The sequence below is a fragment of the Labeo rohita genome, chromosome 5, assembly GCF_022985175.1.
Source record: "Labeo rohita strain BAU-BD-2019 chromosome 5, IGBB_LRoh.1.0, whole genome shotgun sequence".
In the NCBI taxonomy this organism is placed as follows: domain Eukaryota; kingdom Metazoa; phylum Chordata; class Actinopteri; order Cypriniformes; family Cyprinidae; genus Labeo; species Labeo rohita.
The window spans coordinates 35,138,346-35,162,069 of NC_066873.1; the positions used below are offsets into that span (position 1 = coordinate 35,138,346).

The 23,724-nt window shown below is 35.3% G+C and overlaps 2 protein-coding genes across 2 annotated transcripts; one reads left to right on the forward strand and one right to left on the reverse strand.

Moving 5' to 3' along the window:
- The first annotated feature begins 14 nt into the window (after positions 1-14).
- LOC127165224 (D-amino-acid oxidase-like) lies at positions 15-5,753 on the forward strand. Its single transcript, XM_051109600.1, is given in 12 exon segments — positions 15-154; positions 1,030-1,225; positions 1,307-1,421; positions 1,833-1,909; positions 2,130-2,195; positions 2,614-2,668; positions 4,198-4,302; positions 4,385-4,467; positions 4,771-4,793; positions 4,796-4,887; positions 4,970-5,068; positions 5,459-5,753. Coding segments are annotated over 11 exon segments (1,041 nt in total). The 5' UTR covers positions 15-154; positions 1,030-1,031; the 3' UTR covers positions 5,591-5,753.
- svopa (SV2 related protein a) lies at positions 5,736-23,307 on the reverse strand. Its single transcript, XM_051109598.1, has 16 exons — positions 22,878-23,307; positions 17,979-18,139; positions 16,262-16,347; positions 15,929-16,027; positions 15,681-15,752; positions 15,437-15,561; positions 13,340-13,403; positions 13,073-13,198; positions 12,804-12,932; positions 12,249-12,322; positions 12,004-12,080; positions 10,916-11,020; positions 10,132-10,243; positions 9,953-10,034; positions 8,025-8,114; positions 5,736-7,265 (listed from the first exon to the last, which is right to left on the reverse strand). The coding sequence occupies exons 1-16, from the start codon at positions 22,910-22,912 to the stop codon at positions 7,053-7,055; spliced, it is 1,650 nt and encodes a 549-aa protein (XP_050965555.1). The 5' UTR covers positions 22,913-23,307; the 3' UTR covers positions 5,736-7,052.
- Positions 23,308-23,724: the final 417 nt, after the last annotated feature.

Here is a 23,724-nt window from a genome sequence, read left to right on the forward strand (position 1 = left end):
ATGACGTTACATAATGGGAAAAAGTTAATTTGTAAGTTTTGCGACCTGTCATTACATTGCTTACGGCTGTTCTTGCAAGACATAAGATAAGAACGTGTTTAGGACGACGCGTTTTTTTTTTTTTTCTGGAGGTAGCAAGACGAAAAAAACTCTGGTAAGTAAGTTGTTCTTTTACAAAATATAAAGTAAATCTAACGAATGCACAAATGTACAATATGTGACTCTGGACCACAAAACCATTCATAAGGGTACATTTTTTGAAATTCAAATTTATACATCATCTGAAAGATAAATAAATAACCACTGATATATGGTTTGTTAGGATAGGACAATATTTGGCCGAGATACAACTATTTAAAAATCTGGAATCTGAGGGAATCGGAAAAATAAAATAAAATAAAATAAAATAAAATAAAACAAAACTGTTCTTTCAATGCAGTTCTTCAAATACTAATCAAGAATTACGTTTTGATATACTTACGGTAGGAAATGTACAAAATATCTTCATGGAACAGGATCTTTTCTTAATATCCTAATGATTTTTAGCATAAAAGAAAAATAATAGTTTTGACCCATACAGTGTATTTTTGGCTATTGCTGCAAATATACCCGTGCTATTTAAGACTGTTTTGTGGTCCACGGTCACATATGGATTATTTCCATCTTTTCAATGACATGCAATGCATTATAATTAAATTATACAGAAGAAAAAAGTAAAAGCTCACAAGAATTCAGCTAATAAGAAGAACTCAAGCTCTCTAAGCTTATTAGTTGCCATTGAACATTAATCTTATCCACATTTGCATGAAAATGGTTTTTATGGACATTATGCATTTGGGTTATTCAAAAAAAATTAAAGTTTGCTCAACAGTTTGCAATATTTTTTAAAACCCTGCATTAATATTTGTACATGCATTTACGTTTTACTTATATATATAAAGAAAACATCAAAAACTTGAGACCATACAGTATGTCATTATTAAAACATTAAAAAAAAAGAGGTATTCACCCTATTATGGCCTTCTTCAGACATGAGGGTGTGCATCATTGGAGCAGGGGTCATTGGTCTCTCCACCGCTCAGAGCATCTACCAGCACTTCCACGGCAGGGTCACCCCCCTCACCATAGAGGTGTATGCTGATGTCTTCACTCCACTCACCACCAGTGACGGGGCAGCTGGACTATGGCAGCCATATCTCTATGACAAGGGGAATGTGCAAGAAACGTGAGCTTCTGAATCTTTGTGCATGGCATAAAATGCCCTTGAAATGAAGCACATCCTTATGTGTTTTTTATTCTTTCTCAGTAAATGGAATAAAGAGACATTTGACTATCTACTAAGTTGCCTCAACTCTCCAGATTCAGTTAAAATGGGAATCTTCCTTCAGTCTGGTTACAATCTGTGCACTGAACCCATGCTGGTGAGAACATTATCTTTGCATTCCATATTATCTACACAATGGTAAATAATAAACTGCAAGCTCTGACACAAAGTATATTGTCAAGTAAATGATTTCACAATTTGGTCTCTGCCTGTGGACCCTTGACCATAATATGAAACATACTTCTACGCTGAATAATGTTCTTGCACTGTGCCAGTGAGGACATGTCTGAAATGACAGAACAGAGCATAATGAACCTTATTGTACAGCTGAACAAAAAAGAACTGGTCAGAATCAAAAGACCTGAACATCCACTTTAAACTGTTGAGGCCCCTCTCTCTGGCATGAGTTAAGATCAGTATAAAATTAGAGTGAAAATAACTGACCCATCTCACTGACCCAAGATAGATCTGTGCAAATGACTGAAGTCTCTATGCCCCCCTCAAACAGGACCCATCATTTAAAGATGCTGTGTTGGGTTTTCGCCAGTTGACTAAACGTGAACTAGACATGTTCCCAGGATACAGGTACTTATCACTGCATCTCATCACAAGTTATTTCTATAATTTGATGCTGAAGACTTAATCATAATTCTTTTTTTTTTTTTTTTTTTAAATCTTTGGTGACTGTAGTTATTATTTTAGTTTTGAATTAAGTTTAATGAATTAAAGTAGTATTGGATCATACATTAGATTTGTGAATGTAATGTTTGTGCCACTTTTCTCTTTTTTCTCTCTATTATTTCAGTTTTGGGTGGTTCAACACAGCTCTCATGATTGAAGGAAAAACATACCTACCCTGGCTCATGGACTGGTGAGAGAGTCTTATCTAATCAGTAACCAAAATTAGAATGAAACAGAATGTAACAGTGCAGTTCTCTGTAATCTGAATCAAAATATCAAAATATTTTATAATTTAAGCATAGAAATAGTTACATAAAATAAAAGAAAAAAAAAAGCATTTCCACTTAAAATGAATAAGTGATATTTTAGATTTATAGACTTAAGTATATTATGTGTCTACACATCATGGATATATGTGTGTGTCCAATTTTTACATGAATGTTCTAATTCTTTTGTTTTACTGCATATGCATTAGAATAACCATTGTTCATTTACATAATTATGTAAAATCTGTTGTGAATGTTACGCATTTACAGTGTGACTCTTTTCTGGTCTAACAATGATTAACACTATCTTTGACACATTGGTCAAATTTCTGTTTTCTGCAGGTTAAGGCAAAGAAAGGTCAAGTTTTATCAGAGAAAGATTGGTTCATTTAAAGAGGTCTGAGCAATTCCTTTTTCATTTTCATGTATCTTTTAAAAACTAATTTAACATTTTTAAAATCAATTTAAAATTAATCTTAAAATTTACACTATCATTTAAAAGTGTGGGGTCAGTAGAAATCACCAAGAAAACATTAAAGTGAAAGTTAAAACATATACAATGTAACAAAATAATTATATTTCAAATAAATGCTGTTCTTTAGAACTTTCTATTCATCATAGAATCCTGACCACAAAAATATTAAGCAGAACAACTCCCTTCAACATTAATAATGTAAATAAAGAAATGTAAAATTAGCATATTAGAATGATTTCTGAAGGATCATGAGTAATGGCTCCTGAAAATTGAGCTTTGCCATCACAGGAATAAATTACATTATGTTACATAAATTACATGTCTTTAAATAGTTAAAATATCTATAAACAATTGTTCTGTAATAATACTACAAAACCAATATTGTTACTTAAAATTGTACAATATTACTATATTCTAAATGCAGCCTTAAGAGCATAAGAGTCTTAAAGGGGTCCTCTGATGCAAAACTCACTTTTACATGTTGTTTAAACATAAATGTATGTGTACACAACCACCCTATAATGATAAAAATCCATCCAGTGGTATTTTTTTAGTCTTTCTAAATAATATCCCGATTTTCAAATCAAGCCATTCTCAGTGTCTTGTCTGTGTGATGTCACACCAACCAAGGCCACTCCCATGATAGTTGATTGACACGGCCGTCTTACCTTAGACCCACCCCGATGAGCTGTAACAGTCTGACCACCATTGTTTCAACTCCGGTGCAGGGGACAATTGTCTCCGATTGAGCGATTGAGGTGTTTTGTTGTTGGATGTTATAATGTTCATAGCAGTCGTCATTTACTCCCAACATCTGAGCCGCTAAAGACAGAGAGGATTAACATTACTTAAGTTTTTAAAGCAAATGTGCCCGGTGATCTACATAAATGTGTCAATGTTCACGCAAATTGTTCGTGATCTTTTTTTTTTTTTTTTTTTTTCAATGCATCTTTGCAAGTCGCCTTTCTTAATAATGTGATAGTTAGCAAGTTTTGCAGCTAAAGTAAACAGAACGGCTTGTCAGCCAACAGAAGAGAGAGGCGGGGTGAGCAGAGCTCATTAGCATTTAAAGGAAAATGCAACAAAACCATTTGATGTCTGCAGAGCTGATTCTGACAAGGTAAAAAGTGTGTTTTTACACTACCACTAAGAAATTTTTAGCAAAGTATGTTATAGACTTCTCATTATGACCGTAACGAATCATATTAACTTGTGGAAAATGGACATCCGATGACCCCTTTAAACATTAAAAAAAATTTTTACTTTTGAATGGTAGTGTACATTTTAACTTTATTGTTAATATAAGAAAAGTGTACCATCTGGTTAACTGATACTAATTGTAACATAATAAAAGCAGGTTCACTAACTCTAACTGGCTTAATGTTGAGATTCTGCTTCTGTTAAAAAAAAAAAAAAAAAAAAAAAGTAATGACCTTAAAAATGGGCTCCAGTTGGCAGACAGTGGTGCTGATGTTATCATCAACTGCTCCGGTGTCCGATCAGGAGACCTCCAGCCTGATTCTGAACTCAAGCCAGGCAGAGGACAGATTATTAAGGTGAGATTTAGTGGATAAAAGTCAGTCAGACTTAAAGCTTTTGCATGAAACTGTTTTGATCTCATGCTTTTTATATCAACAGGTAGATGCTCCCTGGTTGAAACACTGGATCCTCACTCATGATACCTCAGCAGGAGTCTATAACTCACCATACATAATTCCTGGGTAAGCCTTTTCATAGTGACAGTTCACTCTATTGAAAAAAAACCCTGAAATATTAGAAATGTTGCACTGGCAACTAACTAAAATAAAGGTACACTGGTAAAACTTAAACTACAATTAAAACTGAAAATATAAAATAAAAACTAATTTAAAATATGAATAAATACTGTGATAATATATAATAGCTAAATAACGTGTAATAACACAAACATTGTTGCTTATTGTTTACTTGTATTTATAATGAGGTGCAATGCAGTCTTGTCTTAGCACTGAAGTACATTACCTCGGGTAATTTGGTTTCTGCAGGAGTCGTTCAGTCACTGTGGGTGGAGTTTTCAAGTAGGAAACTGGAATCTGCAGAACAGTTCTGTTGACCATAAAGGAATCTGGGAAGCTGCCTGCAAGCTTGAGCCCAGTCTACAGGTAGTTTCAGACATTTTAGTCTTGCAAAATTAGTGTTTGTTTGAGTAGCATGAGTGGATTGGATCTCCTTTTTTCTTTCTAGCATGCACGGATAGTAGAAGACTGGACTGGTCTCAGGCCCACACGCAGCAAAGTTAGACTGGAAAGAGAGACCATACGATCTGGACCAATCTCATTTGAGGTGAGCTCATAGAATGACCATTACAAAAGATTGCTGAAAAAAGATTGCTATAAATAACAAAGATAATGTATGATTAATACAGAGCCCCTAAATGGGCATGCTATTGGAAAAAAATAATATTTCTGGTAGTTTCTCGGGGGAACACGGTACTTCTACAAGTGAATGCAAAAGATTTGCAAGAGAACATAAAAGTTTTGCTAGTGAACGTAAAAGTATTGCAAGTGTAGACATGGTGCACAGTTTCACAAGGGAACTTTAACTTGCAAGTTAATGTGAAAGTGTTCCAAGTAAATGATTTTGTCAGTTTTTCTTTCATCTCATATTTTTCCATCATCATGTCCCTTTAGGGCTTCACAAATTCACACACCATGTTGTTTTTATTCACCTCAGGTCATTCATAACTACGGACATGGAGGTTTTGGACTGACCATCCATCGTGGATGTGCTGAGGAAGCTGCTCATCTCTTTGGACAGATCCTGGAGCAGAAAGGCCTGCTGGCACTCTCTAAATCACGTCTCTAAAAGCTCTGGGCCTTTGTATCAATTTTATTCTCATTAATCTAATTACTGTTGTCATACTGAATCCATGAAATAATGAATCTCCAGAATTAAATACATTTCTCTACATTCATCTCCACTAATTTATAATAAAGATACATGAACTCACTTTCTTTTTTTTTTTTAAGCATAGTTTATTGTTATCATACATGTACATCCAGTGCAGTGGCAAGAGATCTGTGCACACAGACACAAAACGCGGCACTAAATCGCAAAAGGCAGGCAACTCTCTGCACTCACAGGAACAACTGCACACTTCCCATCATGCCACACACATACCCACTGTACGGTTGAAAAGGCAGAAATACAAATAACCGAATAAAGCATTGAGCAGTCGAGCTGAAAAAACAAAGATTGTTGCTAAATGTTCAAGTTGTGTGTTTTGATGCAAGCCATTGATTGAAAAATGTGCTCGGAATGATGTGCTAGAACAGACAATAATAAAATATATTTGACCTACAGACCTGTTCTGATGAAAGCCACTTGCTATTGTTTTATTGTTATTGAGCTGTATTTTAAGATAATAAGAATCCAATAACCTTTGATATGCCTGATTATAAGGGATCAACTGGAGTTTATACACTTTACATGAGTGATTGCAGTTGGCAGCCAGTGAGAGGACGAAGAGAAGTGCTCTCAAGTGCTGAGTGGTGCGAAATGAAGACTTTGGTGTCCACTAGATACGCCACTGGTGTCAGTGATGGTCTAAAACTATGAATGGATAACATTTAACCAGATTAAAGTGTGGTAAATGGTTCAAAAGCAAGATAACAGACCACAAACTGGTGCAATGTCTGATTTATAGCAGCATCCTGTCTTTGCTTCAATAAACAGATAAAAGTCAGTGTCATGACTTTCCCAAAGGAATGCTGGGAGTGAAGTATAAGGCCCTCTTAAAATAAATAAATAAATAAATAAATAAATAAAACAAAACAAATTCTCTTTCTATTCCCTGTCAAAACACACATACTCTTGTGCTATCTTTTAGCTTCAAAACAGGTTCAAATCTTTCATTGTTCAAATGCCCTTTAGATCCTTTGAACATATGAGAGTGATTTTCATGTGTTAAACTGCATAATGCAATTTGTCATATTTTAGATCCATATTTTCATGGATCTAAATATTTTAGATCCATTTTCAACCCATTCCCTGTTCTTAGGAATGCGGCAGAAGTGGAGTATTATGTGATGGGAATCTATTCCACTCCAATTCTCTAGTACAGAGGTTCATAAAAAGAAACCTTGCAACCTTTAGTGGTGGAATGTGTCATAATGGACTGATTTAAATCTAAACCAAGAGTTCTTAAAATAATTAAATCTGCTATTTCTTTGTGGACACACATTGCTTTTTTTTACAGAAAAGATTCCCCACTTCCATCTAAGAACAGTTTCTTCTATAAAGTCTCTCCAAACCTACATGTGGTGTTTTAGTCCTGTGATCCAGAGCTGGAATGTGGAATCCCTCCAGGGCTGTGGTCTGAGGCCCGTCCCATCATCTCCTGACCCCACTCTCTGTGACTAGACTCCTGCAGGCCTCGTCCTGTGGTCTCTATTGGCAGGGCACAGGAAGCAATAGCAGCCAGCAAACAGCAGCAACAGTATACTGACAGAGTCAGGTACACAGAAGACTCCAGCATCACCTAAAGGAAGGAAGCAGAGATGGATAGAATATGAGAGACCTTTTTTGCCTCAGGCGTCCCCAGAATGTGTCTGTGAGGTTTCAGCTCCAAGTACCCCACAGATCATTTATTATATCATTTTGAAAATGCCCATTTTGAGAGGAAGCAGAAACGCTGTTTTCACACGTCTCTTTAAATGCAAATGAGCTGCTGCCCCCCCCCCCTTTTCCAGAATAGGACTGTGCCTTTATAGCTCGTACCTCGGATGCTAAAAAACATCTGTTTGGTTTTAATTATCATGTCTATTGTGCTGAAATTATTGTGCTGTTCTCTTTCATGTCTTGTTGCGCTTAAACTGGCAAATACACACAAGTTACAAAAACAGTCAGTTATGTCTGTGAAGGTAAACAGCTGGGAAAGAAATCACATGTTTATTTTAGATCTGTGTGGCAGCAGTACACTATACAGTAAATAGATCAATAAATCCACTGCGCTGGGACTCTAAATAGTGTTCTGTGCTTGTCTGTGCAGTCAACGGCAGAACAGTTAGCATGCTTTGCTTGTACTTTCGCCATGCCGTTTGAATTGGTACACCGTTGTCACTTGCAAAATAAAATGACGGTGCCGTAGGTGAAAACGTGCAGATTATGGGGCGGTAACATTATAATAAGATCCCCTTACCACGTCACGTTGGGAGCAAAATCTGACATGTCTGTTAGGGTTAGGATATTTACATAACTCTGAATGTCTTTTATTATTTTCTAGTTATTGTGTCCACACCTGTGCCACAAATGGTGTGATGAGAGCTCCAACCCGAGCCATCCCACTACTGGTGCCCAAACCCAGTGCCCTCGTTGCTGTAGGATACACCTGCAAAAGACACAGAGAGACTTTGAGTGATTTATAACCATGATCCTCTCATTGAACATTGAACTATTACTTAACCACAGGGTGGTTAGTGAATGGACCTACATCTATTACTCTACTAAAGTTTCTTCAGCATGCTGTTATGCTGTAAACACTTTCAAAACCAGTTAAACATCACAGACAAAGATTAATGTAGTTAGGAAAACTGCCTCACTCCTTTAGATAATATTCAGTCAGTAATTCTGTTCTTAAGTAACTATGGTGTGCAGTAAAATGACCTCAATGACATTAGCAACAAAGACAACCTACAGACACTTTGAGTAATATTCAACCCTCCAATCCTGTATCTGGAGATGAACTCCAGTAATTCAGGATGACAAAATGGCCTGTTTCATATCAGGTGAACTGTTGCAATGGCTGCCAAGTGGTGGGAGTGAGCCAGAAACTAGACGCTTCCCAAAAGCGCAAGGTCAAAATCCTTTTCCAGCACAGCTGTTGCCTTGAGCAAAACATTTAACACTACACTGACAGTCTACAGGCTTTATCTACTTAGTGTCAAATTTTTCTGTGTTTCTATTACATATTCCTTTGACAGGGCAAAGAAGAATAGTGCTTCCCTTTGAGCCTCAGTTCTTCCAGAAAATAATTGCACAGTGCCTTGCAAAAGTATTCATACCCCTTCATTTTTTCACGTTTTGTCATCTTGCTGCCTTATGTTAAACTGCTTTAAATGACTTTTTTAAACAATCAATCTACACTCCATACACCATAATGACAAAGCAAAAACAAAACTGTTACAACTTTGTAAATGTAATAAAAATAAAACACTGAAATAAGTACAATGCATAAGTATTCACACCCTTAACTCAGTATTTAGTTGAAACACCTTTACAGCACAAAGCTGCTACCAGCACACCTTACGTTTTGGATGTTACTCTTCAGGTTTCTTCAAACATGATGCTTGGAATTAAGGTTCATCTGACCAGAGAGTCTTTTTTTTCACAGTCTGAGGATCCTTTAGGTGCTTTATTTCAAATTCCAAGTGTGTTTTCATGTGTCTTCACTGAGGAGAGGATTGAGTCTTGCCACACCACTATAAAGCCCAGATTGGTGGAGAATTGCAGTGATGTTTGTCCTGTAGGTTTCTCCTATCTCCACGTATGATCATGGAGCTCAACTAGAGCGACCATCAGGTTCTTGGAGACCACTGTAACCAAAGCCCTTCTCCATCAATTGCTCAGTTTGGCCAGGAGGCCAGCTCTCAGAGTCCAGGTTGTTTCAAACTTCTTCCATTAAGGGTAATGGAGAGTACATGCTTCTGTGAATCTTCAATGCAGCAGAATTTTTCTGAACTCTCTTCCAGATCTGTGCCTTGTCACAATCCTGTCTCTGAGCCCTACAGACAGTTCTTTTGACCTCAGGGCTGGGTTTGTGCTTTGATATGCATTTTCATCTGTTAGACCTTTTATTGAGAGGTGTGTGCCTTTCCAAATCATACTCATTCATTGAATTTGCTACAGACTAACCTCACTCCAAGTGTAGTAACATGTACAAGCAATATGAATGCTCCTGAGCTAAATTTCAAATGTCCCAGATAAGGGTTTGAATGCTTATGCAACAGAACCATTTCAGTTTTTATTATTAACAAGTTTGCAAAGATGTAAAAAAACATTTTTTTGCCTTGTCATTATGGTTTATATGAAGTGTAAACTGATGTGGAAAAAAAGTAATTTAAAGCAGTTTAACAAGGCTGCAACATAACAAAACATGAAAGAAAAAAAGGGGTATGAATTCAAAAACCACTGTATATCAACTGAAATGATTTGAAAAGGAGTTCTCACCTCAGGGGTGTACACATATGCAGCCTGGAAACCTCCAGCGATGAAAGCCCTCGCAATGAATATAAATACTGTCAAAGAAGTCCTGCAATAGGAAATGTAGTTATTCACAGTATGCTTACATATGAGATTAACACAGGCTTGTAAAGCCTAGAAAAATGTCAATGCATGTGTTTTCTAACCTTCCCACACAGGCATAGAGCGGCACAATGCAGAGGGAGAAGACAAAGAAACACAGTGCCATAGTCTTCCTCCTTCCTAATCGATCAATTGCCCACAGGGTCACCAGCAGGCCTGTGATAAATCAACCAATACATTTGTCACATTTTCTTTTGCCGGTCAGACATTATTTCAAAATGAGATGTTATGGAATAGTTCGTCCAAAAAATGCTTTACTTCAAAATATAGACGAGTTCTTTCTTCACTGGAACAGAATCAACAGATTCAAAATAATATAGCATTGCATCACTTGCTCACCAATGAATCCTCTGCAGTAAATGGGTGCCATCAGAATGAGAGTTCAAACAGCTGATAAAAACAAGTAATCCACGTGACTCAAAATCTACTAACATTTGTTTAGAAAGTTAACGGTGCTTTATCTGTGCATATTTCTCTCCTGATTCAGGCAAGATGACATTTTCCCAGGAGAAATCAATTCAATATTATGGATAGAGGACTTACATATTAGCCGGAAGCAACTGTTTAAAGTTAAAAATGTCTTAATGATGGATATGTTTTTTAATTCACAAGATGAACTTGAATCATGTGGATTACTTGTGGATTATTGTGATGCTTTTATCCGCTGTTTCAACTCTCATTCTGATGGCACCCATTCACTGAATGGGATAAAGAAACAAACTTATCTACATTTAAATTCTCCCTCTAACTTGGATGGCCTGAGAGTGAGTAAATTTTCATTTTTGGATTAACTATTCCTTTAATGGTGTTCATAATTCAAATGTATACCTGGGAACTCAGAAAGTGTGGTCCACAGAAGATCTTTGTAATCATCTGAATTCAGATATTTGCACTCCAAACTGCAACCTGGCTCCATTTTACTGCCCTTCGCCTCTAGGGGGAGGCAGACGACCAAAATATGCACACAATACATTTGCTGTGTATGGTTAGCTTTCTACTACTCAATAGTTTGAAATGATATTAAAGGAGAGGTCCACTTCCAAAACAAAGATTGACATATAATGTACTCACCCTGATATTGAACTTCCAAAATGCAGTTTAAATGTAGCTTCAAACGATCCCAAATGTGGTTTTAAATGAGTCTAGCTGAGAAAAAAAGGGTCTTATCTAGCGAAACGACTGGTTATTTTCATTAAAAAAATACAATTTAAATTTTTTTTAATCTCAAACGCTCATTATGTCTTGCTCTCCCTGAACTCAGTGTATTCTGACTCAAGACAGTTAGGGTATGTCGAAAATCTCCAATCGTATTTTCTCCCTCAACTTCAAAAATCATTTCAAAATCATCCCACATCGCTGCAGAAGTACCGACCCAGTCTTTGCAAAGTGAACACGCAAAGAAGATCAAACACCGTTAACAAAAAAGGTAAAACAGCGATATAGGATGATTTTGAAGTTGAGGGAGAACATGAGATGGACCCTAACTGTCATGAACCAAAAAAAAAACAGTCCATGAGCGTTTGACATTAAAAAATATATAAACTGTATTTTTTTAATGAAAATAACCAATCGTTTCGCTAGATAAGACCCTTCTTTCTCGGCTGGGATCGTTGCATTTTGGTGCAAATCGAGGCACCATATCAGTCCATTACATGGAGAAAAATGCTGAAATGTTTTTCTCAAACCATAATTTCTTTACAACTGAAGAAAGAAAGACATGAACATCCTGGATGACAAGGGGGTGAGTACATTATATGTGAATCTTTGTTTTGGAAGTAGACTTCTTCTTTAAACACACTGGTTTACATACTATTTAAAAAAACACTAGGCTGTATATAGGTTACTACAGTATACATATCCCTTACATTCTCAGTATGCTCCAGTCCATTTTTAAATACACAATAGCTTTCACTCACCACCACAGGCGCCTCCCTCCTGGAAAAGCTCAGTGGTCAGCAAAACCACACCATAATATGAGAATGCATTAGAGAACCTGGAACAGAAAGCGCGCACACACACACAAAAAGAATATGAATGAAAGGAGCAAGAACAAAACAATGAGAGTGAGATGTGACAAAAAATAGGTTTAGCAGTAGACATCTACATGTGATTGAATGATTGTTCACACAGTAATCAATAAGAATTTTGAGGACTATCTTACCATATGAACCAGAGCAGAATAGTGGTCCAACGGAAGTGTGGAGAGAAAAGATCTTGGATTTTTCCCCTGTCCTCCTGAACACAGAAAAATTATACCCAAATTATATACAATTATACCCAAAATAAGGAGAGATAAAATTTAAATAAATAAATAGATAAGATAAAATGGTTAAGGGAGAAAGAGAGAGAATAAATACTGTGAATTAATATATTATTTTATTATATACTTATAATATATTTTTCACATATTTGCAGAGACCATGAAACCATTTTTCAGGGTGAATAATAATGTTAGTTAATGCATAGACAAAACAAATATGTGGTTTAAGTTGGTTCTTTTTTATATAAAGTTTGAATAATTTTAAGTACAAACACATTAATGAATCATAATTTCTGCATGAAAACATTCATACATTAATGCAGATTTAACACTATTGTTTTATAGGAAGTGTTTTAACCATTTTCCAAGAAATTAAGACTAAGTAAAGAAAGCCATTTATGCAATAAATTATATAAATACAGTAACATACACAAGTATATTTAAATATTACTTTACCTGTCTGGCCACTATGAGTTTTCCCAGAGGCATGGGGACATTATTCTCTGCGGCAATGCGTTTGAGTGTGTTTAAAGCCTTCTCCTGATTTCCCGTCAGGACGTCGTAACGAGCACTCTCCGGCAGCCACTGTTGATGTGCATTTGATATTCTGCTTACTCTACTTTTTAGACAATATATTGCTCACATCACATAAAAAACTGACTTGGTCTATTCACACCTAGCTCTGAGAGAAAGAACAAACCGATATTGAAGAACTTCATACTTACAAAGCAAAGAAAAGCAAAAATGAAGAGTGGAATGGTGGAGAGGGCCAGCAGCCAGCGCCAGCCCAAAGTTGGCATCACCAAAATAGCCAGCAGCACTTCAAATACTGTACCCAAAGCCCAGAATATCTACAGCAGATCAGAGGGGAAGAGATTTCAAACAGACTTAAATCCACAAGCTATCCAAGTTATGTTTTGGTTCAACTTATATCTAGGCCAGTTTAATCAGGCCTATGCTATCTGTATCTAAAGAAAAGAATAGAGCATTACCTCTATCAACAGAATGCAAGTGGCTCTGGACCGCATTGGGAGAAACTCAGCATACAATGTTACTCTTAAAGGAAAGACCAAAAGTTTGCTGTAAGTCTCTAATTATTTAAAAGAGAAGTTTACCTCCAGAATAAAAATTTCCTGATAATTGACCCCCAAGTCATCCAAGAAGTTCATGTCTTTCTTTCTTCAGTTGCAAAGAAATTAAGGTTTCTGAGAAAATCATTCCAGGATTTTTCTCCATATAGTGGACTTCAATGGTGGCCAACTGGTTGAAGGTCCAAACTGCAGTTTCAATTGCACGTTCACTTTGTAAACACGCAAGCATTTGTGGTTAAAAAGTATATAAATTTGTATTTTTCTTAGAAAATGACTGATCGTTTCGCTAGATAAGACCCTTATTCCTTAGCTGGGATTGTGTAGAACCCTTTGAAGCTGCATTGAAACTGCAATTTGGACCTTCAACCAGTTGGCCACCACTGAAGTCCACTATATGAAGAAAGATCCTTAAATGTTTTACTTAAAAACCTTAATTTCCTTTCGACTGAAGAAAGAAAGACATGAACATCTTGAATGACATGGGTGTGAGTACATTATCAGGAAATTTTCATTCTGGAAGTGAACATCTCCTTTAATGATATTGTTGTATAGTAGCAAATTCCAGTTAACATTAAAAATAACACTGTAGAAAAAGAATCTTAAGAATCTTAAATGTTAGAAAAACAAAAAGAAAAGCAAATCTAGCGAATCTTCTAATCATAGTTCACTAAATGTTTATACAGTACCATTCAAAAGTTTTGGGTCATTAAAATCAATAAAATGAGTTTTTATTTGACTTTTAATTTTATTGTTTCACAAAAGTAATTTCAAATAATTTATGTAATTTAGTTTTTCCTAAAAAAAAAAAAAAGAAATCTATCAATTCAAACCACAGTTCCCACAAAACTATTAATCAGCAAAAGTGTTTTCAATACTGATAATTGCAAAAAATGATTTAAGAACTAAATCAACAAATCAGAATGATGAGGATCATGTGACACTAAAGACTGAAGTAATGAATGAAGGAAATTCAGCTTTTATTTTAAAACATATTAAAGGGGTCATCGGATGCAAAGTCCACTTTTACATTTTGTTTGAACATTAATGTGTGTTGGCAGTGTATGTACAAATCTACCCTATAATGATATTATATTTTTAATTAATAAAAATATAATATCATTATAATAATATTTTTAATTAATCTGTAAAAATAATATCCCCTTTTTCAAATCGAGCCATTCTCAGATGCCTGTCGGTGTGCCGTCACACCCACAGAGGTTGCTTCCATGATAGTTGATTGACATGAGTGTCTTACCTCAGATCAGCTGTAACAATCAGACCTCCATTATTTCGATGCCGGAGCAGGGATGTAAGTTAGACAAGAATATCTCCGGTTGAGTGATTGAGGTGTTGTGTTGCTGGATGTAATAATGAACATAGTGGCCGTCATTTACTCCCGACATCTGAGCCGCTGAAGATGCTGTGGATTACGTTCGTTTGTGAATGGAATGCGCCTCCCGATCTACATATATCCGTCTATGTTCACACGAATCATTCATGATCCAGCTTCACTTACAGAAGTGAGTATAAGGGGTTTTTTTTATGAATCTTTGTGATCATTTTTCTTAATAACTTGCTAGTTAGCAAGTTTAACGGCTAAATGCAGCTAAAGTAAACAGGCTTGTCACTCCACAGAGAGAAGAGAGGGGCGGGGCAAGCAGAGCTCATTTGCATTTAAAGCAATGACCAGAATGGGATGATTTTTGCAGAGCTGATTTTGACAAGGTAAAAAGGGTGTTGTTTTACACTACCACTCAGAATTTTTAACCAAAGTATATTATAGACTTTTCATTAAGACCCTAAAGAATCATATCAACTTGTGGAAAATGGGCATCCGATGACCCCTTTAAAATAGAAAAGAGTTATTTTGAATTGTAAAAATATTGCACAGATTTGCTGCTTTACTCTATTTTTGATTAAATAAATATAGCTTTGGTACTGTACCGATCCCAAACTTCTGAACGGTTGTTTATGTATTTAGATCCATGTCACACTTACGATTGTGGAGCCCCTCCAATCCCGAAGCCCACCAGAGCTCTGAGGAACAGGATCCATCCATATATAGGTGCAAATGCACTGAGTAGGCCATAAAACAGGGTCCATAATGCACTCATCTTCAAACCCTACCACAAACACACACACAGAGCTCTAATCATTCCCCGCTGGTGTACAGTGAGATTAAAAATAACATTTGTGCCCTTGAACATGCATATACTCCTTTTTCATTTATAAACACACTCACTGTTTTTCTCCCATATTTATCAGATATGTTTCCCCATAATGAAGAACTGATCATCATTCCAATGAATACTACCTGTTTCAGAGAAGGGGAGAAACTTGGTTATTCATTACATATGCATCAACGTGGTTATTCAGGCGGACACGTTTAGGAACAGCTGATGCAGGAACAAGAAGACCAATCCTACTGCCAAACCGGTCTAAAAAAGCATGAGGGGAGTCATTATTGACTCAAGGAGTAGTGTACGGTACCGAAGTTAGCAGTGCCACCTCCCAGCTGGGCAGTGCCCACTCACAGTGCAGTTGAGGGGCCAATATACTAAGAATCATCATCTCCATGGCGTCGGCCATCTGCACACAAACACAACCATCGGCAATACGGAAACAAATACAGCAAATACTCCTACTCCTAAAGATGTACAGCTCATAAAACAATATTGTGTTCATTTGAATAATATTAATATAAACAAAATGTTTAATTTATACAGTGTCTTTCTTGAACCCAAGGTCAATTTATTGTAAGTATACAGTGTTGTGAGGACATAACAGTTATTCCCTCTGTGCTTTTCATTTAAGTTTTGTTACCCATGAAAGTCCAGTCAGGATGGACAGTTTCCACTGAAATGTCCCAAAGCCAATAGCTTCCACTGCATCCTCCACCATGAAGGTATCTGTTGAAAGAGCAACATATGTGATGCGATCTAAGAAAACCCAACACATGGTGAAATTTTACCTTTTTTAGGTTTCTTAAGTTCTTAAGTTAAGGCTATCTTAAGTTGGCTGATAGCTATGATTTTCAGGAATGGAATTTTGAGAAAAACGGGTTTAAAGTGAGATGGGTTTTACTTCACGGGTTTAACGAGAGCTGTCTGTCAGAGCACTATACTGCATCATTACACAAATCCTATTTAGTAACTTCATCATCCGATCCTTCATCTCTGGATGTGAAATAGTCCATTATTAACATTGTTTAGGGCACTGACATCACCAAGATTGAGGAGATTGAGACAAGTAAGATCGTTTAAGTGAGTAGCTACAGTACTTCAGACTGTGTTGTTGTGCTCCGCCATCTCACAATATAAAAATTAAAAAAAAAAACTCTGCATGCCATAGTTTACACAGGACTGGTGAATTTGCATTGATACACCTTTATTTTTTATGTTTTAAGATTTATTTTTGGCCTTTTTGCCTTTACTGTTAGAGGACAGATCACACAGGACAGGAAGCAAAGCCAGGATTCAAACTCGGGACTCCTGTAGCGCAACAACGCTGAATGTCGGTGCCGACTGATACACCTTTATTAAATAAGTTACGTGGTTTATCCTAATAGGTTAACTGTTTTTGTGGTGTTCAGATAAAGCACCTCCGCAGCACGTTTTTAACATAAGAGAAAAACAGTAATTTCCGTTGCTGCAATAAATTGCTATTTTTCTGCACTAAACAAGTGAACTTTGCCAAGATATTTTCAGAGATCATAGACAAGACGTTTGCATTTAAAGGGATAGTTCACCCAAAACTGAAAAATTTGTCATTAATTACAAACTCATGTCGTTCCTAACCTGTAAGACCTTTGTTTATATTCAGAACACAAATTAAGATATTTTTGAAAAATCAAAAGCTTTCTGACTCCGACTATAGAAAGCAATACAACTACCACATTCAAGGCCCAGAAAGGTAGTAAAATCGTTAAAATAGTCCATGTGACATCAGTGGTTCAACCTTAATTTTACGAAGCTACAAGAATACTTTATGTGCACAAAGAAAACAAAAATAATGACTACATTCAACAATAAGTGAGTAATTAATGACAGAATTTTCATTTCTGGGTGAACTATCCCTTTAAACATGCTCAAGTGTACTTTATGTCATTATTAGCTCTTATTTCTGTATTATTTTCAGTAATTTTGTTGTGTGCTTCTTGTAGTTTGTGTGCCTTGTCAGTAAATCACACGCAGAATTTCCCCCTCCCATCTGCGCTTTTATGGACTTTTACTTTAACGCTGATTTGCCCTGTTTGGTAAATCTGGCACTTTAAACTTATTTTAATTCAGTTAGCTGCATTTCTAATTTTCATTTAAGTTTTCCAATATTTGTAAAAAACACATTTTTAAATAAAACATGTTTTAATCTTATAAATGAATATATTAAATTTAACCCATTACAAATTTAGATTAAAAATATCAACCCTGGCTGAAAATGTCCATGAAATATTCCAGAAAAAAAAAACACATTTAGAAAGAAAATAAACACCATTTCTAAGCACAAATGTAACTGGTGAGCTATATTAATTAGCTAATCATACCATCAGTGGGGTTGGCAAATTCCCGAGGGACCGGAGCACCATCGGCCAGGGAAACAGACTCCATATCCGTCCGTCCTCCCTCCACGTGCAAAACCTCTTCCCTGCCGCCGCACTCATCCTCTGAGCGAGTACTTTCACCTGTACGTCGAAATTTCACCACTCTGTCAGAGAGAAAAAACAGAATCAGTACAGAATCAATTCAGATCAACACATTTCTTTAGTACTGTATATGAATGGCTCCGACCCACTGACAAAGGATTCAGAATGAAATATGCTCTGTATCTTTCCACTGCGCCTGTTTTCGGAAAACATGAAGATCATACAATCACAGATTTAAGATGCCTGACAGCTTAACCACAGGTTTAGCAATGCCTATGCATAATATAGCAGCAGCCCACACACCACACATCAAATTTTATGCTCTTTATTGTAATGTGGCTGGCCAAAACAAATCATTTGGCAGAACAAGCATCTGTACGTGGAATACAGCTGCAATATGCAGGACAGAATGATGCACATAATAAGAGGCTGTTACCAAGGTGATGAGAGAGCTTCCTGTTTGTGCAATGCCTGGAAAGAAAGCACAAGAGAAAGCCAGCATGGTGTGTAGATGTGCGAAGAGACAGCGGAGGGATGTTCGAAACTGTGACTCACAACCGACAGCCTTTATGGGGCAACCTGATGACAGGCATCTTCTCACTGAATGAAAACTGCTGTTTAAAGAAAACAGTAACAGATGCTCTAGCCGTAGTCGGGGGGATTTTACTTCACAAATATCCTCACAGCTATAAAGACAGATTGGATCAGGGAGCAGTAAATAAGAGGAGCACACAGATATCCCATGGTTTAATTACTGTAATTGCAGTGCTCACAGCGACACTATGAGCAATAAAGCTTTCATGAGCAGACAGGCAGTGTAATTAAACAGATGACCTCTCCACATTCAGCAGAGACAAACGCTTCTCTGGGAGCATTCAAAAAAAAAAAAACAGAAACTTGGATGAAGATCATAAATCATCTGAAATTAGGAATGGCTTTAATGACAGAACAGAACTGAGCTCCTGTAAACATACAGAAAATGCTAAGAGTGAAGGGTGTTTTTGACTAGAAATAGAAAAGACCAAAGCCTAGCTAAAGCAAGCTCTACATCAACAATTAAGAGCGCTGCCATTATGATTTCTGCACTCCATTAGATGGCGACTGGGCCTACTGCCAAGCATCAGCAGCACAGGAATAACATCAGCATAAGCAGGCAGTTTTTTTTCAAAACTCTTACATGCATCAGTGGAAAGACCTTTACTGCAACACAGATGATCAATGACACACAAGGACACCTTTCCATTTGTTTGTAACTTGCACTGTATTGTTAAGATGCCACTGATGCTATGGGTGATCAATCATCAAGATGTTTTGCTGTTCATGACTGACCTCATTCCATTTAAAACAGTCATGTACTTTGTGCTAAGCTGAAAATCCTTTATCCAATTTGGTTTTCTATGTCAAAAATTGCTTGTAAATCTCCCATTACGCTTTATTATCTTTGATTTAATCTTTTTGTCAACTTGTTTTATTTAATCCCAGTTTTTTTAGTGAAAAAATGCATTATTTGTGGAAAATTTTGAGATGCATATGCTCAGATCAGTCCGACCTACACCAGGGGCGAGGCCAGAAATGTTTAAATGGGTGGGCCTACATAAAACCGAGTGGGCCAGGTGTAGCGTATGAAAACTTTATATCAAATTGCCAACTGAAAATACAGCAGAAATATACAATGCACAACCCTTCTAAAGCTTTTCATTTTAATTTCAACATTTACTAATACATTATTAAAATTAAAGGTTATCTGTTCTGTTAACATTCATACCTGAGCTAACAAAAAGTTGCATTTTTATTAACTAACCTTAACAAAGATGAACTTTGGATCAATTTAAAGCATCCTTGCTAAATAAAAGTATTAATTTCTATGATTTCTCTGAAGACTGGAGTAATGATGCTAAAAATATAGCTTTGATCACGGGAAAATATTAAATTTTAAAATATTTTCAAACAGTTTTTTTAAATACTACAAATATTTCAAAATTTACTATTTTATTGTACCTTGGCATGCTTAGTGAGCAGAAGAGACTTCTTTAAAAAACATTAAAAATCTTACTGTTCATAAACTTTTTTTAATTTCCAAAAATATTTTGGGAAGTTGTTAAGTCAGTAAACATTTTAAAAAGCTTGTAAATTTAACAGAAAAAGAAAGTAAAAATGTTACAATACAAATTTTATTTTACCACATACAGTTTAAATTATATTAGATTTAACATACATGTAAATGTAATTTAACAACATGTAATTTTACTGTTAATGTTGAAAAATAGAGTATTAATTACATATATGTAATTTACAATAAAAATAAAATATGTACTTTTCATGATGAAATTAATATTACATTAAACAGTACTATATATGCACCTTTACAGTAGAATTTAAATTGTTTTGGTAAGTAAAAAAATAAAATATATATTATAATAGTTAGGCAACCAGTGACTGCTCTTTTATTTTATTTATTTTGTTTTATTGTAAAATTTAAAGGGATTTAACTTAACACTGGGCTATTAACTAACCTTAACAAAGATGAATTACTACTGTAACAAATGTATTTCTCATTGTTAATGTTAGTTAATGAATACCTAACGTTAATTAAAGTTTATTGTAAAGTATTACCTTAGTCTGAGATGACGGGGCTTGGAAGATTATCTCATAATAAAGTGTCTCTGACAGATCGCATTCAAAAGAGAGTAATGTTAAACGAAGACCGCAGAAATATGCGCAGCTGCAAATATGCAATTTGTTGTGGAGAACAGCACAACGTTTATGTTTCTTTCTAGGACGCATCTATTTAGCGGCTCAAAGACTGTGCCTTTGTTAATATGATGCTTTACACACACTACACAAGTTTCATTTGGGATGTCCAATATTTTTTACAAGACTGAGGTTAGCTTCACTATTGTCAAATTCAACACTATTTTCAAACACGTGTATTTTACTATTATGTCCTTACATCGTAAACATAAATGAGAGTGGGACTAACTGAAACTGACGAATCATCATTTTGACAAGCGCACCTATGGGCTTGTTAAGTGATGACTGATAGAGCGGTTGAACCCGGAAGTCACGGAAGAGGTGCGAATAGACCAATTATTTGTTTGTAAACATTCGGGATGCGCGCGCATCATGGTTGCAGAAAACTCGGGAGAGATGGCTTTTTTAGCCTCTTAGAAAGTAGGATTTTTAATGTGTTTTTTTTAATAAGTCTTTTTTGCTCACCAAGCCTGTGTTCATTTAATCCAAAGTACAGAAAAACTGTAACATTTTGAAATATTTTTACTATTTAAGATAACTGTTTTCTATTTGAATATATTTTAAAATGTAATTCATTCCAGTGATTTCAAAGCTGAATTTTTAGCATCATTACTCCAGTCACATGATGCTTCAGAAATCATTCTAATATTCTGATTCTCTACTCAAAAAACATTTTTTATTATAATTATTGTTTAATTAAAAAAATAGAAATCTTTTGTTGCATTATAAATTTTACTGTTTTTGCTGTACCTTGGCAGGCTTGGTGAGCAGAAGAGACTTCTTTTAAAAAACATTAAAAATCTTACCGTTCAAAAACTTTTGACTGGTAGCGTAGAAGAAATAATTTCCAAAAAGAATTACAAAACCTGTGCTAAATGAAATAAAATGTTAATAAAAATATTGATTTGACAAGCAGAACTCTATAAGCAATTTTTGGGAACACAACAAGTGCAACAATGTGGGGAAAAACATTTTGGGAAGTTGTTAAGTCAGTAAAAATAAAAAAACTTGTAAATTTAACAGAAAAAGAAAGTAAAAATGTTATAATAAAAAATTATTTTACCATATACAGTTTAAATTATATTAGATTTAACAGACATGTAAATGTAATTTAACAAGGTGAAATTTTACTGTAAATATTGAAAAATAGAAACTGAAGCACAAAGTATTAATTACATATATAATTTACAATAAAAATAAAATATTATTTCAAGATGAAAATAATATTACATTAAACAGGACTATATATGCACCTTTACAATATAATTTAAATTGTTGTTTTTTTTTAAGTTAAAAAATAAAATATATATTATAATTGTTAGGCAACCAGTGACTGCTCTTTTTATTTTATTTATTTATTTTGTTTTATTGTAAAATTAAAAGAGTTCTTAACCTTGGGCAAAAAAATAAATAAATAAATTAAAAAAATATAATCCCTGGGTTGAGCAACATTTTGATTTATAATTTTAAGGTCTCAGCACTGTATTTAACCCTGGGTTAAGAAGCCCTGTCACAGAAATAATTTAAAACTCATTTTAAATGAACAATTTAAAAAGTCACAAACAGGATTCAACCTTTTCCTATTAGGCCAGTCAAAATGTTATTGTGTTAAACTATTTGAATAACGTTTTATCTGTGAGCAGAATGACTGTCTATAGCACATTAAAAACCTAAACATACAAATAACCGTTGTGTTATTCAATGGAATCGTCATGTATAATGCAAATCAATCAACGGACGATGAAAATAGTCTGTGCAACACAACGCAACTGCTTTAAAACATAAATAACCTGTTAGTTTAGTCTAGCCTACTTGGTCTGTTTATCAAACATGCACCTTTGCAAATATCCTTATACATCCGCATCTACAACAGCCATTATGTAAGCAGTGATTTTTCACATGAATTGCACGAATATCAATGTCACATTGTGTGCGGCACATTCTAGTAGCTGTAGATCAGTAAAAGGGCTTAAATGAACGGAAGAGAGTGTTTGCGTGATGGCTCAGGTCGTGTGCGGATGAAAGAAACAGGATGAAAAGGAGACTCACGGGAGCTGTCTTAACTGAAACAAATCATCGTCCATTATCGGTCTGTTCGTTGGGCTGCCGGTGTCTTTGTCTCATTGCCGTTACATTGCTGTCGGGTCGAGGCGGATTTCAGCACCACGGGCGTGAGGACAGTGAAGAGCTCAGAGAGGGGCGGTGTGGTGCGGAGCGTCCATGATTTCTGCGCCTGTCGTGTCGCTGCTGGCGTCGCTCGGTCGTGCTGGATCTCTGCAAAGCCTGGAACGCCTGTGTCATACCAAACTACAGGGGGGGAACTGTGAACGTGTTCTGGATTTGATGAATCAAGACAATACACTTTGACTCCCATGAATTTCATTGACTTTTTTCCATTCATTTTTGACTTAGATATTACGCAGGCATATATTTGTAATTCCCCTCAAAATATTTCCAAAAGTAAATTATATGGAGATTTAAATGTTCAAAGAGACAAAATGTCTGCAAATTAGCGCTGTCAAACGATTAATAGCATCCAAAATAAAAGTTTTTGTTTACATATGTATGTACTGTGTATATATATTATGTTTTTAAATACACACACATGCATGCATTTTCAATTAAAATATTTATATATATATCAATTATATTAATATAAATATACACATAAAATACATGTAAATATTTTCAAAATATATACTAGATGCATGTGTTTATATATGCATACAAAACATATATAGTATGCACATATATGTAAACAAAAACTTATTTTGGATGCAATTAATCATGATTAATTGTTTGACAGCACTCATACTTATAGATAATATAAATTATATGAATATAAATATATACATGTAAATACATGTAAATATTTTCAAAATATACTGTATGTGTG

Bases quoted from the DNA above. Each gene is read 5' to 3' on its own strand.
- svopa (XM_051109598.1), bottom strand. From the start codon at position 22,912: ATGGACGATGATTTGTTTCAGTTAAGACAGCTCCC. The intron at 18,140-22,877 runs GTGAGTCTCCTT...TCTCTCTGACAG, and splicing joins TTTCAGTTAAGACAGCTCCC to AGTGGTGAAATTTCGACGTA. The intron at 12,323-12,803 runs GTAAAGTAATAT...TTCTGTGTTCAG, and splicing joins AACTCATAGTGGCCAGACAG to GAGGACAGGGGAAAAATCCA.